Genomic DNA, 16,200 nt, shown 5'->3' with positions numbered 1-16,200 from the left:
CCCTGGCACACCTGCAAAAGGTCATATCTCTCCAAAAACAGACAATTCATCAGTCAAAACTAAATCCTTTTCTCACACAATTAGTCAGTGCCCCCAAAATGAAAAGTCCCTTTGGCATTGTGTAAACACTACAGGTCAAAATGTTTAGATGTTTTTTCAGTATGGCAGTGGACCATAGAAATATCCCTCATGTGCACATTTCAATCTTGGCTCAGTCCTTTGACACTGAGTGGTTACAGTAGATTTTTTCTTTCCAGAATACTATGTCTATCAAACAGAAAAAAGATTAATTCAAGGTTTCACATAAAATACTTATTGAACTCATACTTCCATGGAAATTGTTACAGCAATTGCCATACATCGTGGTTACAGTAACAGAAAATGTGTACAGCACAATATACTGTCAAACAATAAGCACATCAAACTAAAATTAGGTATAGCCTACAACACTAACAACACATACAGTAAGAAAGTAAAGCAAAGCTGGAGGTTCATCTTCACTCTCCTGCTCATCCTTGCGCTCATGTCTGTCTGGCCGCAGACTTTCATCAACATCACATTTGATGTTCTCCCTTGCTATGCAACTGGGGAAATATCGGTGTGCATGCCGCAACCATCCCTGACACTGCTCTCATGTGACATCACCGCAAGCAGCATCCACTGCCTAGAGAAGGGACCTCTGGGTTTTGAGCCCGATGCTCATAGACCGTCCACCTCCATGCAGAAAAAATCTGCACCTGAAAGTTGCACCTGAAAATTAAGCCGACGATCCAAGAGATCCATATTACAGTATATACCATGATGTTTTTCATGGTATTATGTGCCAGAAAGATTTTGACAGTGGAGTGAACTATTGTGCAGGGGATGATGTACACAAGGAAATTATGTTCTGCAGAGTACAACCACTTGATTGAGAAGCAACAGTCAGTTGAGACCAGCAAGATATATTCAATTGGTAACCGGTCTAACTGTAGGCAATTGTACTTGTCATGTGCAAGGATGTGCTAATACAATTGCAATTTGATTAAAGGAATGACATATTCAATCTGTTTCTTGAAATGAGCCGGAGCAATCGAGAAAAACTGTTATATAGCGGAAAAAAACGTTGTCATTCCCATGAAAAGAGGTTAAGTAGGAGTAAACATAAAATGACAAGTACGAGCACAAATTTACATAAAATATATATCAAATTATGACTGAAGTGAAATTTGAAATTTTAACTCTTAAAATATTAACCTATTTTAGTTCATTGTTTTGGCAGACAACTGTTTTCAGTAAACAAATGCTTGCAGCCTTACACCTGATACACACAGGGACATTTAAAAAAAAAAAATCTTTGCAGCACTTTCTTATCACACATCACCCACACATTATGTACAAGGGGGCAATTTGGAGTTAAATGTCTTCCCCATGAACACTTCAGCATGAGGAATGGGGGAGACAGGGACAAGGAACTACCGTCTGGCTTGTGGATCACCGCTCTGCTTTCTAAGCCACAACTGCCTCAAAACTTGATCACATCTGCTCTGCTGTATCAAATTAATGATTACTTCTTTATGAGGATCAGCAGATATGAGGACATATTAGACAGGGTTGAACTGTCATATAAATACCGTTGGGTATTTATGAAGCATATTTACATATGTATATAAACTGATCAAAGGTAAGTTCCCACTCAGGTAAATACACCAATTTCACTATGATAAATCATTAAACTGCATTCACAACAGTGTAAAGCTGGAATATGACTCAGCTGTTGAGTCTGTTGAGCCTCTGACAGTATGGTCCATGTATCAGGCGCTAAGCTTGACACAAACACACAAAAAACAATTGAATAAAAATGCCTTTACATACACAGACACGTTAAAAGCCTCCATTTATCAAAAACCTGTTGAGCCATTTATATAATTAATTTGCACAGACTTCCTATTATTGGCTAAATATTATTTTTTAAAGGCAGTCAAATTCACAGATAAAATAGTTACTATGAGGAATGGGCTAAGATTCCTCAGGAACGCTGTCAGAAGCTGGTGTCTGGCTATACATCACGTTTACAGCAGGTCATAACAGCTAAAGGGTGCTCTACTAAGTACTGAAGATGCTTGTCATGAAGGGATTCAATATTTTTGAGACTGCAGTAGTCATCAAAAGTAGCATTTTGTGTTGAATTTGGATAAAACCCCTTGTATTTGTTTCATTGAACAACTTAAACAGTTATTGTGTTATTTGTTTATTGCAAACAGCTGAGAATTTGTATATTTTGTCAATAAACCTAATGTGCATGGGGGTTGAATAATTTTGCTTGCAACTGTACATTATCTCAAGGCAATTTATAAATGGCTGAGACCTTAAACGTTCAGTGTGTAAGATTTAGGTGAAAGGGATCTATTGGCAGAAATTAAATAAAATTGACCATGTAATTATTCTACACACTGAACCTTTGAAATTATAAAAAAATAAATCAGTATACATGTTTAACAGAACATGGATATATGGGACAATGGGATAATAGAATAATGAGGAATGGGCAAAGATACATACAAATTGAAACTACAAAGTAAGGCAGCCATGCCTTGTATTAAAACAAACTACTGTATTTGTGTATTTTAAAAATACAAAAAAATACTTTTCCAAGTGAAATCACATTACTAAACAGTTACTTCAATGGGGGTATATTAATTTAACAATGCATTATTTAGTTAGCAGCAATTAGACACCTATTTGGAAGTTCTTAAACAACATGTTGGCGAAAGAACGACCTTGTGGTGGCATTTTCTATTATAATGCCCACGACAAAAAAAACAGCCCCCACTAAGTTACACACCTAGACTTAGAGAAGTTGTGAGCTACAACTAAAGCCAGTGGTGGAATGGATAAAAACCTATGTTTCATGGCTTTGCAGCACCACCTTGTTAATGACAATAAGGCACAAACACATGTGTATTTATTAAGTTAAACTATCTCGTGGCATTATTAAGCAATGTTCAAAAACTCTGAAATGCTTTGTAGTTTTTTTCCCATCCACAACCGACATAAACTTAGCATAGGCTGAAAGTAGCAAGCGAACATTAACTGTGAGGGCTTCTACAGTAACTTGGGTTTTATTGTTTGCTAGAACACTGCGCAAATTTGATTTAGACACTGAAGCAAACACCAAAACAGAGGAACTGTTAAGAATCATAGCAATTTATGCTAACAATTGACAGAGAGATATCAACCAACACATTTCTCTCCTTGTGCGTCTTCTTAAATTTTTTTCAAGAAGCCTGGGCATATACCTGAGAAGACACCAATTGGACTGCATGCTTTGATTTTCATTTTTATGACGTCATCGCGTACACGTCTCACAGAAAGTATTTTAAACTAAAATACAAAACAGTATTTAGATACAGAATTTATATACAAAATATGATTCAATTTTCCTCAAACCTATCACATACAAATTACTATTTTGTATTTCAAATACGTATTTTAAATACCTGTATCATAAATACTGCTCATAATATACTACTGATGAAATTCTTCAATAAAAGAATTTTTACAGAATTTCATGTCATGACTTAAACTTACTTGAAAAAATAAGTAATGTTTGAATTGTTAAATAGTACATCCACACATTAACATCTAGCAACACTCATGTACGGCTGGAGAAGCATTTTTTTATGTATGTACAATAACAGTGGGTGCAGTATGGTGGAACGTTTTGATGTCAAGATAAAAGACCGAACTATATCCCAATTCAGGGGCTGCATCCTTCAGAGGATACAATCTATGACGATGTCCACCCCTTTTCAGTTTGGCCCTTGTAGACTACGAAGTATGGAAACTCCATTTGATGGACATCTTTCCAGCTCTCTAAACACAGAAAACAAATAACGCAGTTTGTACATGAAACTTGAGCACCTAAAAAATGTCTTCCAGTGGTCTTCCAACAACCATGGTTGAGAGGACATTACTCCAAAGGTCATCCTTCTGAGAATTGTTCATTCAAGTCTTCTTGATTTATGGCGATATCAGCCGTTGGATGGGCAGCAATCTGCTGCAGGAGCTCCTCTGATTGAAGCAGATGATTGGTCCAGTCTCGACACACCTCCTCTATTTCAGGCCCTTCCCCTCCGTATTCTGGAGGTAGGACGGCCGGTGAGAAGAAGTCAGTTAAACTTTCTTGGAAATTGGCACCATGCATATGGATCTAGAGAGAGATGTTAGTTAGTTTTAAGACATTTTTACTGTATTTGTATGCCAAATGGAGTCTAAGATCTGAGTCTGAGGCTACATCCCTACTACTACATTTTTGTTTGAGAATGCATAATCTCTGCTATAGATACGCATTGGCGAGCCGAGAAGTTTGGAAACTCTGCTGGCCACAAAAACTGAACAGCTTTCTGATTGGTTGTTCATTTCGGGCAAAGCATAAAGACCCTGTTCAGGAAGATAAAAAACAAAGTATTAGTCTCGCTACCAGTGTAGAACACAACAATGCTAATCAATTACAAGACGGGTCATTAAAACTGTTGCTGAGCCAAAAGACTTCCATGGACAGAGATTGTTTTAGAGCGAAAACACCGTTTTTTGTAATGGTATGGATGTAGCCTGAGAAAAGAAACAGATATAAGCATTAAAGGGCTAACCCTTTGTTTGATCTTATCTGGCAGGAAGGGACGAATAATGGCAAAGACCGTCCAAAAGAACATTGGCTCATTGACCAGATGAATTCCTCTGACTTTCAATGGAAACGATTCCTGATGACAAACAACCCCCAACCCCACACACACATACAAGCACAGATGGAAAAACAATGTTAAGCAATCTGACAACTTGACCAAATCAGTCAATCAGTTATATTGTAAAACAACATGGAATGATGAATAATGGTTATTCAGATCAATCACACAATGAAAGACAATAACTCAAACTGCTATGATGATCTTAAGCAGACAAATTAAGTCAAGCAACTTGGCCAATCAATGTATCATCGAAATTTCCTGTGGTGCAACCTACTATCAAAATGTCATTGTCCAAGAGCTGAAGTTCTTCAATTAAGTCCTTTAATTGGTCGAAGACACATGTGAAGCACAGGCTTAAAGCAGGTGAGGAGTTAGAAGCCTACCGAAAGGACAGAGGATATCTTTTTGGCGATGGAAGGGTTAATCTGCATGGCATGGCCTAAACACCACCCCTGTAGGTCAAATATAACCTTTAGACCTCGCCTCTGCGTTTGTGTCTCCATGCAGATGATCTCTGATGTCATCAGGCTGACCTGGAACACCTGGAATGCCGACCAGTCTTTGGGGTTCCACTGCCCTGCAGACAGACAGACAGACAGACAGACAGACAGACAGACAGGCAGAGAGGGAGAGACAGGGAAGTAGATGGCCAGACAGAACAAGATTATTTGATCAAATGAGTCTAGCTTATCATACTGTAGCTTTAAGCTGTTAGCTAAACATAGAGTCTCATAACTGTCATTTCCCACAACACTTACACAAGATAGAGAGGATTAGTGGGGTAAAACAATAATCTTGGTATGTTTGCATGTTGCTAATCATTTACACTACACAGACTGCTTCTGAGGAAGGGATGATGCCATTAGTTTTAATTCATTAATTAAATGTTGACCTAATGATGGTGTTAAATGGTAAATTGTCTTTATACAGTACTTATCTGGTCTTGATGATGAGAAAAAGCCCTTTACATGACAGTTTTTGTCATTCACCTATTCCCATAACATTAATACAATGCAAATACTGTATGTGCAGCACTTTCTCTATCACACACGCCGGCCCAGCCATCAGGGGCAATTTAAGGTTCAGTGTCTTGCCCGGGATCGGACCGACGACCCTCTGGTTTGTGTACAATCTGCTCTACCTTCTAGCCACAGCTGCCCTTGATGGCCTCAGATGTGAGGTCGGAAGAAATAACGTTTAATCATTTCTCCTGGATGTCTATGAAATTCATGTCAATCCATTCCATAGTTCTAAGGCATTTCACTCTCAAAGTGAAAAGAGGACCTGCTGGTGGAATTGAGGAAGGAAATGTGAAAATCTGAGCTACAGCATTTAGAGCAGGGGTCTCAAACTCAAATTACTTGGGGGCCACTGGAGGCATTATCTGGGTGAGGCTGGGCCCAATAAGGTATTCCACAAAAAAAACTTTGCTAAAAAAATCCAAACTTCTCAAATGGCCTTATCAACAGTTATTTAACTTCGATGGGTTCTTCTGAACATGAATAGAATATTGACGAACATGAACGGTTCTTCTGAACATGCTTTCTCTTGCCTACTTCTTGCTGCCAGATCCGGTACCTCTCGTATCGAAAAAAAAACAATATATAAATTATATTAATATGAATATAATTATTTTTTTTACATCGGTGGATAAATTACTAATTTATGGCCACGCAATAACCAGATAATCTAATAAGCTATATATAAAGCTTTCTTAACAACAGCATCACAATTTCATAAAGTAATAACAAATGCAGACTTCTAAGATGAACCAAAATAATTATGCACATCGTCATGTACAGTCTGTGGCTCAGTGCGTAAATGTCACCACCAGAGGATGAGGGAATTGAAATCATTAAAATTCATCCACACATATCAGGTGTAAATAATAATGTAAAACAGCCCAGACTGTAAAATGTAGATATTAGCTCAATGACGTGTTATAAACTGCTGCGGTTTAGAATAATCCGTCTGCGTAAAGAAGCTCCCAAAACCTCACAGCGCAGCGTGTGCGTAAAGGAGCCGTGGTGTCCCTTGAAATTGCCTTAAATTTAACAAATTGTGTGTGTGTGTGTGAGTGTGTGTGTGTGTGTGGCGCGCGTGTGTGTGTTCCGTTCGTTTTCTCCGCTGGACACAGAAGTCGCCTTTGCTCAAGATGCCACTTTATTAATCACTGACACAAAGACGGATACCGTCACTGCAGTAGAGCCTAAATAAGTCCCACTGCATTGTAAGTGGCATGTGTGTACTGTCAAATGAAACACTGGATACATCATGACCTGCGCGAAAAAGGGCGGAAAACTATGAATTTCACCCTCCTGCTCTCCGCACATGAAAAGCCACTCTTTTCTCTTCCGGCTCTCTCGCGCACTCACTCTCACACACACACACACACACGACCCCGCCCCCCATGTCACTCACATGCATGCTTCATTCACTGGACAGGCACACAGTAGGAAACCATAACATCATAACATTGTCCCACACAGAAGCTAACAGCGGGGTTGCAACAATATAAAACTTGCGGGCATCGCGAGTTTGAGACCCCTGATTTAGAGGTTGATGAGTTTAAGTCTCGTTTTCCCCCTCTTCTCACTCTCTTTTTGGACTCTACCCCCTCCCGAGGGAAAAATACTCTTCAGCTGCCTAATCCTCCACCATGCTCACTAGCTCCTTGCTTACTCTGTTGTGTGCTGTTCGGAACTGAGCAGCTATCAGAGTTAAATATCAAGCCTTTTCCCTGTTGCTAGAAATGAGATTGATGAGTGCTGAGGTCTGGGGATATGAAAGTAAAATAAAGAGCTATTTCATATTCCACATAGTTTGAGCCATTGTGAATATATAAAAATACTAAGTAAAGGTTTCACAGTGCACAGTTGGGGTTTAGTGGGAAACTTGAATTGAAACAAAACTGTGTGTGTTATGCATTAGATACTACAGTTGAGTTGTTTTGTATTTGTTAAAAACTGACTGAAACTGAATGAGGTGAGTGGCACAGACATGTGTGATCCTGCGCCTCTGAGGGATGGCCTGAACTAACTGGTAAGTTAATATTCAACTTTCAAGGACAGAAGGGAGATGCATCATGTGTGTATGTGTGTGTGTGTGTGTGTGTGTGTGTGTGTGTGTGTGTGTGGGGGGGGGGGGTTAAGAGAAAGCTAATTAGGAGAGAGCTGTAGAGACTGGGACTGTTAAATTGAAAACTGTAATGAATTGGACAACAAAACACATGAATCACACCCATAGATGCACAGTTTTGAACGTGATGGTGAATTTAAAAATAACCTTTGCAGTTTCTTTCTACATATTTCTACATACTTTTTTGCACCATTGTACCACCCTGATTCTTGAGACATGGGACATTAGGTTTCAAAGTTGTGTCCCCACTTTTTTTTAAACCGTCAGACATTATGCAATATTAGGGTCAGCAGTCACTCTGAAGGAAGTCTATAGTTTCAGAATATTTCAAATCTTAATGTTAATATTTCCTGTGTCACAACCATGATATCTCAACACTGTATTCCAGTTTTCAAGGACATTGTTTAGAAGTAGGCTCTGTTAGTATCTAGCATCAAGCTGAAAGAAAATGACTGCTACATGAACTCCATTTGTTTTGTGGGGCTTACACACACATAATGTTGAAAGCACATTGACACATGTAATCTGTCTCCTGACATGAGAATGTATTAAACAAACTATTTTGAAAGCTCTTTAAGGTAAAGTTCAAATTCTATTTTACAGGCCAGTAAAAAAAACACATGGATATCTTTATAACTTAAAAATATACACATATTGAAAGTCAGCCCTGGTGAAAGTTTGTTTTTGTTATACCTTTTCTAAGTAAAATGAGAGTGATAATGTATTTGTGGATTTGGTGTCTGATGGTGTTGACACAAAATAAGTGATGGCAAGGCAAAAAGCTCATTTAGGTAAAAAAAAAACTTGAGAGGTTTTATCAAAGCATAGCTCATTAGCCTTGTACACAGTTTAATCTCTCTGAGCGTATGTTTAATTTTTTTTTATATTAGATCCTGTTTTGTCAAGAATCAGTGACCAGATGTTACATAATTCCCTCTTGAAGACATTCCGTTAAGCTGACCTTAAAATATCATGTTCAAGAATAACAGAAACATGCCTTGACCTTTGGCTACCGAATTGAAATTCAAGTTCAATTGAATGTTTGTGCCAAATGTGAAAGAATTCCCTCAAGGCATTGCGCAGACATCACATTCAAAAGGGGGAAAAAACTCCTTGAGTCTAAGTAAAGGGTTGTGCCATATGTAATGATTTCCCTTTTGGGCATTGCTGAAATATGTTGTCCAAAACAACACAAGGCCATGTGACCTTGATCGTGGACTATGATTGCAACAAGACTGCTGGATATACAATGTGCCTTCTCACATATTCTACCATTTTTGACAATTATTCTTACATTACAATTGTCATTGCTGCTCCCTTCATCTCTACCACACATTTTCTTATGTATAAGGCAGGGCCGGTTTATTGGTATTGTGTATTTCAACAACAAGGTAATTTAAAGGCCTCATGACAAATTGTAGAAGCAACACAGGAAACTCTCAAACCTGGAGTGATATGATCCACTCTCTTGGTGTTAGTGAGGACTCCAGCAACAGGATTTTCAATTGGCTGCAGCTTTCTAAAGGATTTTTTAGAGAGACTTGTAAACACAGCTTCACTCTGGTCAAGTCAGCTGAAGATAAATGCATGGCCAAGTTCTTCCAAATTCTGCTAAAACAAATAGTCATTTAATCCATGATATGTTATAAGATGACTCTGTAATTGCATTAACGTGGCTATTAAAGTTAAGGTCTAAGTCAATGACTACACCAAGATCTCTGGCTTGGTTTGTGGTTTTTAACCTCAAAGATTCAAGCTGACATTGATTTGTGGGGCTGTGCAAGATACTCTTACCCAGTCTTTCAGTCGGTCTAGACTCTAGTAATATACTGGGGTCCACTGGGATGAATGCATCATTGAGATCCAGTAATACTGAGACTGAGACTTTGCCAATATCTGTGTTTATGCATTTGTCATTTAACACCTTGACAATAGCAGTCTCAGTGCTGTGGTATGATAGAAGACCTGACAGGACAATTATTTGCCTTGTAGTTTGATATGGAGGCACTGAATGCTGCTCTAATTTTCTTCATTTTGTCAATGAAGAAGGAGGCAAACTCATCGCAGGCTCGGGTGGATAGAAGTTCAGACGTAACTGACACAGGAGGGTTTGTTAGCCGGTCAACGGTAGCAAACAAGGCACCAGCATTATAGTTGTTTTTGGTGATGATATCAGAGAAGAAAGCCTACCATGCGTTTCTAAGTTTGTGATGATAAATTTCATAGAGTTCACCAATGTTCATCTCTATTTTTTCTCTTCTGAGCAACGTGGCAATTCTCCATCCAGATCTATTCTTACCAGAAACGACCTTCACCTTTTTAGGCGAAATGGCATAAATAACTTTTTTTATTTTAGACAGTATCATTGTCACATAGTAGGGACACAATATTAATCTGAATCAACCGCAAACTTAGTGACAGTAAAAAAGGTATGTTGTTGCTGTTTACTTAAGTAAATCTGTACTCTGATTATTTATTTCAAATTAAAATGTCTGTAAGTCAAGCTCACTATGTGTCTTGAATTTACACCTGGAGCAAAGTGGCATCAAGTGCAACACAAGTGTCTTTACTATATTTCCAGTTCAGTGGTTATTTTCGTGTCCAGTGCCCACATTGTATGAATTGCAACTGCGCCCATCTGAGCAGCCAGGGATGTGTTGGTCTTAAGGTAAGGTGTGGTCAGGTGCATTGTTGGTGCAGTGTTATCTTGAAGCAACAGCAAGCGTTGATGCAACAAACACCTAGTCTTAGTTCAGTGCTGCATGTATTCCAGGAACAAACTATATATATATCGCACATCACTCTGCTTGTATAAATTAACTGAAAGCGTTTCCTCTTCATGTTACACCCAAAACAAGTGACTCACAAAGACACTAAACTCAACATCTTTGGACTATGCTCACCGACACTTTTTACTGACGTTGAACTGACAAGATTTGAACTCAGCCTAAACAAACTTGCACCATCTTCTTCAACCCTTGAGCTTATTACACCTTTTTGTTTTTATCTTCCCTTATGAGTGCAGTCATTGGCCAATGACAGGTAGATCCGTTCATCTCTGGATACTGGATTCTGATTTCTTACCTGAGCACAAGAGCTGGACAGGAAACCATGCAGCTGGTTACCGATCCAGCACAGTTTGATCTTACTGGACTCAGCCTCAAGTGTAGAAATGTTCACTCATTTTAAGTATAAGTTATTACTTGTGGGTGGCTGTGGCTAAGGGGTGGAGCGGTTGTCCTCCATACAGATGGTCGGCAGTTCGATCCCAGCCTTCCCCATTTTAGAAAAAAAAGTGCCTGCTAATAGTTGCACTGTATGAGTTTGTGTTTGAATGGATGAATGGAAAACTGTACTATAAAGTGCTTTAAGTGGTCATCAAGACTAGAAAAGTAAATCCTCCAACTGCTGTTGCATCAAATCAAAAGAATTTAACAGGAAAAAACACAGGGATTATTTTATCGTGAAGCAGCCACAATAAACACAATGTATTTGTCATTTTGCAGTTGTAGTTATTATTGAAACCCAGACAGACATTTTACAGATTAAAAATGTAAATGATTCTGTCATTTCTGTCTCATGTTACAAAGATATTTAATGTGTTGTAATACCTAAGTATTAAGCTAAAAAAAACAAAGTTAAAAAGACAAATTTGCTAGATAGAGTAACTGCATATCTGCTTTTTGTACTGACCGATCCTGTAGACGAGCACCCTGCTGCCTGCATGGTCCCGCTGTGGAAGAACGGCATGATATGATGTGCTGAGGAGGCCCAACACAGAGGAGGGAGACAGACAGCCGCTGATCTCAGGACTCTCCCTCCGCCAACGCTGATAGTTCAGTAACAGCTGCACAGGACACATGCAATGTTCAGGGACATGAGGGAAACCACAGGAGTCTACCCTGCCTAAATGCCCTGTGACTGCAACTGAAGCAGTGCCTTAAAGAAGATATGTGCTGTGTGCTTCTGAGGCAAACCCTCAGAGGAAATGTCCTACCACTGAGGAACACAGGGAAAGAAAACTACCAGCTCAAAGGGAAAGTTCACCCAAAAATGAAATTTCACTCACCACTATGACAATGGAGGTTTGGCTGAAATGTTTGAGTCCCCAAAAACACGTTTTGGGGTTTCAGGCTTATATATATCGTTGCAGCCAAATCTAATACAATTGAAGTAAACAGTGACTTCTTCTTCAAACGTAAAAGTGTCCATAAGCCCCGACATTCAAATCCCTACCCGAAACAAGGTCATTTACATTACATGTCATTTAGCTGATGCTTTTCTCTTACATTTTTAGTTCACTCAACATTTATGAGGGGCCATTTAGGGGTTCAGTATCTTGCCAAGGACACTTCGGCATGCAGATGGGGAAGAGCGGGATTTGAACTGGCAACCTTCGTGTTGGAGAACGCCCGCTCTACCACCTAGGCCTTACCGCCCCCATTTACACCATGTTTAGTTGACTTTTAGGCTAAAAACACAGTGTAAATGACGCAGTTTCGAGTTGAATTTTAATGTCTGGACTTCCGGACACTTGAATGACACCACAGGACAAGTATGTATGTATTTTTCTGTGATTTTTTTCTGTTTCAAAAAGTGGTCACCAGTTACCTCAATTGTGTTGGCCTTAGCTGCAACACTTTTTACCCCTGAAAATGCAAAAGAGTTTTGTGGACTTAAACACTTCACCAACCCCTCCATCATGGTGAGTGGATAATGACTGAATTTTCATTTTGGGGTGAACTATTCCTTCAAGATGTTCAGTTGTAATGGAGGCAAAGGGAAAGAGCTGTCTGTGTCACTCTGTGTGTGTTTACTACAGCGGCAGAGCTTTGACCCACATGGCTGAGCTCCAGCTGCTTTCAAATGCAGACGAGCGCCTCACCCTCTCTGCTGAGTTCCCAACTGAACACTCTGGTATAAGAAGTACTTTTACCAGAGACTAGTTACTCACCTGCTGGCTGCCTGCTAACTCAAGTACTGGACTGTGTGTCTCAGCTGTGCACTTTTACACAACTAAACACACCATTTCGTTTTTAGAGTAGCTGATTCAATGAGAGTTTAAAGAGGCAATAAACAACTTACAATTGAGTTATTGTTTGCATGTATGACTGTTGTGTGTTGGATGACTGGTGAGGGATGGGTTGGAAGAAAAATTGATACAGCAATATATCCTCGCTCTGACTCATGAGATGTTATTATCGATATGCAGGTGCAAAATATCTATATTATGAAGTCATATTTATATATCATTTGGTCTTTAGCTAGTTTATGGCTATTTTACACTCGAATGATGCACATGTAGATATTGACAAGTCACAGTGTGTTTAAAGAGGCACTAAGATAACACTTTAAGCAGTTTTTTAAAATGTCTTTATCTCTGTGTCTGTGAAACTGACCAAATTGAAGTGAATAAATACACAAATCTTTTACTAAACCTCTTTAAGGGCATTAACTTAACCCAAGCTTCACTTACAAAATAGTCACGTGACACATATAGGTCAAAGATGATATAAAACAGATATAATGTGTACATCACTAAGAGCAAACATTTTCAGTGGAAAAGATTTTTTCAAAACTTTCACACAAACGAATGCATTGCAACGGTAAGGGCAGTCCAACAAATAATAGAGGAAACTGTTTGCCATCAGTTGCACCATCATTTAGTCATTTACAGAAGATAAGCAGCACCCTGGATTCTGAACTCACCACAGCACAAAAGTTGTTCTCATTTAGGTTGTCAGTGACTTGAGGATCGATACTGATGCCAAGCAGGCTACAATACTGGTTGATAGTTCAGCGTTCAACACTGTCGAGTTAATTTACGCCTGCCACTGGACATGAATCTCTGGATGTTACAAAACTTTCTAACGTCTCAGACTCTCTACAGGCTCATATATTATTTCTCCTGAGGAAGATGAAGACGTGGTACCTTCAGACAGCGCTCCACGTCGAAGTCTCTGGCCCGCAGGAACTTGAGGAGGAAGCCGCGGGAGAAGTTCCTGACTGCGGACAGCTCGCTGCTCTGCAGGGCTCTCTGCCTCAGGCCGCTCACATGCGGATCCAGCTGCTCCGAGTCGTCCGGGAGATCACTGAGCTGAGGCCCGTTCATGTTGCTACCTGGTCCGGTCACATTTCACTTCTGCCGACGGGCAGCTGCTGGAGGATGAGGGGGGGCGGGGGCTGCAACTGGAGAGAGAGAGAGAGAGAGTGTGTTTGAGTTTGAGTTTGAGTTTGAGTTTGAGGTTGAGTTAGAGAGAGAGAGAGAGAGAGAGAGAGAGAGAGAGAGAGAGAGAGACTTCTCTCATCAAGTAGGTTACCATGAGAGTACTCACTCAAATACACTGAACTTAAGTACTAATGTGTGTAACCTGTTCTTCACTGTAGTATTGAGTGTAATGTGACTATCAGGACGGACATGTTGTTTTCCTACCGGTGTATCCCAGCTGCTATACAGATGATCCACTGAACCCCCAGGAGAGCAGTCACTTGGACCAATCAGAATGGTTTCTCTCACCCACAAACTTTTCCTGTAGACTAAAAAAAAAGTCAGATATACAAACAAATCAAACTTCTATGACAAATGAGTACATAACAATATTTTATTTATTTTGTACAATGTTATTACTTTGGTTCACCAACACTTCCCTCATGCTCTAAATATTTTCAGTGAAAAAGCTCCAATAAACCCACTGTTTACTTCCTGTTCTGCTCTTAACGACAGACAAACAAACTAAGGCCTGGCTGCTGATGAAGCACTGAAAATGATGGGTTTGCTTATGTAATCCCTGGTTCTTTGATAACAGAGTTAGGTATTTTTAATTATGGGAATCGCCTCTGTGTGACCAACTAGGGAAGTTTCAATGACACCACGTCTTTCCTTGACAGACCTGTCGACCATATAACCACTGTTTCTGTGTCTACAAGAAGGGATGTGATGGTGAGACACTTCACTCACTTTTATGTGAGTTTGAGCAAGCCACTGAAAATCTGTCATCATCAGAAGCCCCAGGTGTACAACAGAGATCACTGATGCCATCAGGCCTGGCAGGCGCATGCATAATCTGAAAGATGCAGCTTTTCCCAGGTCGATAGAGGGAGAGACACTGTGTGAGACGCGCTAACCTCCCCTCCGTAGCGTGACATGATATGAGAGCGAGTTTATTTTGAGGCCCAGATATTATGTGCATTGTAGGGTTGCACTCGAGCCCTTTGCCCAGTTCATGGTGAGCCCTACATACCTGAGATGATTGATCACCGAAGCAGAATCCCTGACTGCCTGTTTGCCGGAGTGAGAGCATATCAGTTAGTCGTCTACGTGTGAAAATGTGAAGAGAGAGCTGCCTCCACACTCTTGTTGAACACCCTCATTGTCACATCGTCTTTAAAACTTGGAAAACTCTCAACACTAAATCCACTGGGTGAAAATGTTTTACTGACACTAATTCCTCAATTCATTTACTTTCCATCATGTTACAAATTGTTTATTCTAATCACTTTGTTGCACGTGCTATCTATTGCACCTCTGTCCATCCTGGGAGAGGGATCCCTCACATGTGGTCAACACTATCAACACCATAATAACGTACCAAAAATGTTATATGTATATAATTTATATATATGCTGTATTTGAGGCCAGACTTAACTCAGTCATATTCACAACCTTTTTCATAGCAGACATTGTAAAGGTTTCAGCTGTGTGCTTTATTTTATTTGAATTAAAACAACATAACTTTAACTTGCCTCATAAAGGCAATACTATAAACTCACAATTTTATACATAAAATTATGCATTGTACAAATAAATTTGTTTTATTGAAAGCAGAAAGCCAAGAGCTAAGAATCAGCCTCATGATGAATTTCATGATGAGGAGAGAACATGAAGGTTCAAGCCCTTTGGCAGGGTGATGAGAAGCCATGAGTGGTGCTCGCTGTTTATCTTATCTTAGATACTTCCTTCTGTTTTGTTTGCAGTCTGATTATTTTCTACTTTCCCTGGAGTTTCTTCCCCGTCTTCACCATAAAATAATATAAAATACTTTAATACTTTACATGGACTGATAAATAACACCACTTATAGCTGTAGGATATCCTTACTGTAAGTTAGGCAGAATAGATGAATTCACAAAGGTCTCAATCAAGTACATGGCATATTGATCAGTACTTACATATTTGGATTTTTGATCAGGTATTATGATGAAGTATGATGACTTTGGGTTTTAAAAGCTCCTTTCAGTCAGTGTAGGTCACACTCTTATAATCGGAGACCAAACGCAGCCATTTCAGGTCTAACTAACTGGGCGGCTGTGGCTGAGGGGTAGAGTGGTTGTCCTCC

General features: G+C 39.5%; 1 protein-coding gene across 1 annotated transcript; it reads right to left on the bottom strand.

The window, feature by feature from the left end:
• Nucleotides 1-290: 290 nt before the first annotated feature.
• Nucleotides 291-14,053, bottom strand: ttpa (tocopherol (alpha) transfer protein). Its single transcript, XM_062404596.1, has 5 exons — nucleotides 13,798-14,053; nucleotides 11,559-11,712; nucleotides 5,111-5,304; nucleotides 4,632-4,742; nucleotides 291-4,192 (listed from the first exon to the last, which is right to left on the bottom strand). Exons 1-5 carry the CDS (start codon nucleotides 13,975-13,977, stop codon nucleotides 3,965-3,967), a joined length of 867 nt encoding a protein of 288 aa, XP_062260580.1. The 5' UTR covers nucleotides 13,978-14,053; the 3' UTR covers nucleotides 291-3,964.
• Between the last annotated feature and the right edge of the window lie 2,147 nt (nucleotides 14,054-16,200).

The sequence above is a fragment of the Platichthys flesus genome, chromosome 14 (assembly GCF_949316205.1).
Source record: "Platichthys flesus chromosome 14, fPlaFle2.1, whole genome shotgun sequence".
Lineage (NCBI taxonomy): Eukaryota > Metazoa > Chordata > Actinopteri > Pleuronectiformes > Pleuronectidae > Platichthys > Platichthys flesus.
Note: the sequence above shows the minus strand (reverse complement) of the source record. Positions and strands in the feature narration are given on the sequence as shown.

Coding starts and splice junctions, on each gene's coding strand:
- ttpa (XM_062404596.1), bottom strand. CDS start 13,977: ATGAACGGGCCTCAGCTCAGTGATCTCCCGGACGACTCGGAGCAGCTG. Junction 4,743..5,110: donor AGATATCCTCTGTCCTTTCG/GTAGGCTTCTAA, acceptor GTTTGTCATCAG/GAATCGTTTCCATTGAAAGT. Junction 4,193..4,631: donor CAGATAAGATCAAACAAAGG/GTTAGCCCTTTA, acceptor ATCTCTCTCTAG/ATCCATATGCATGGTGCCAA.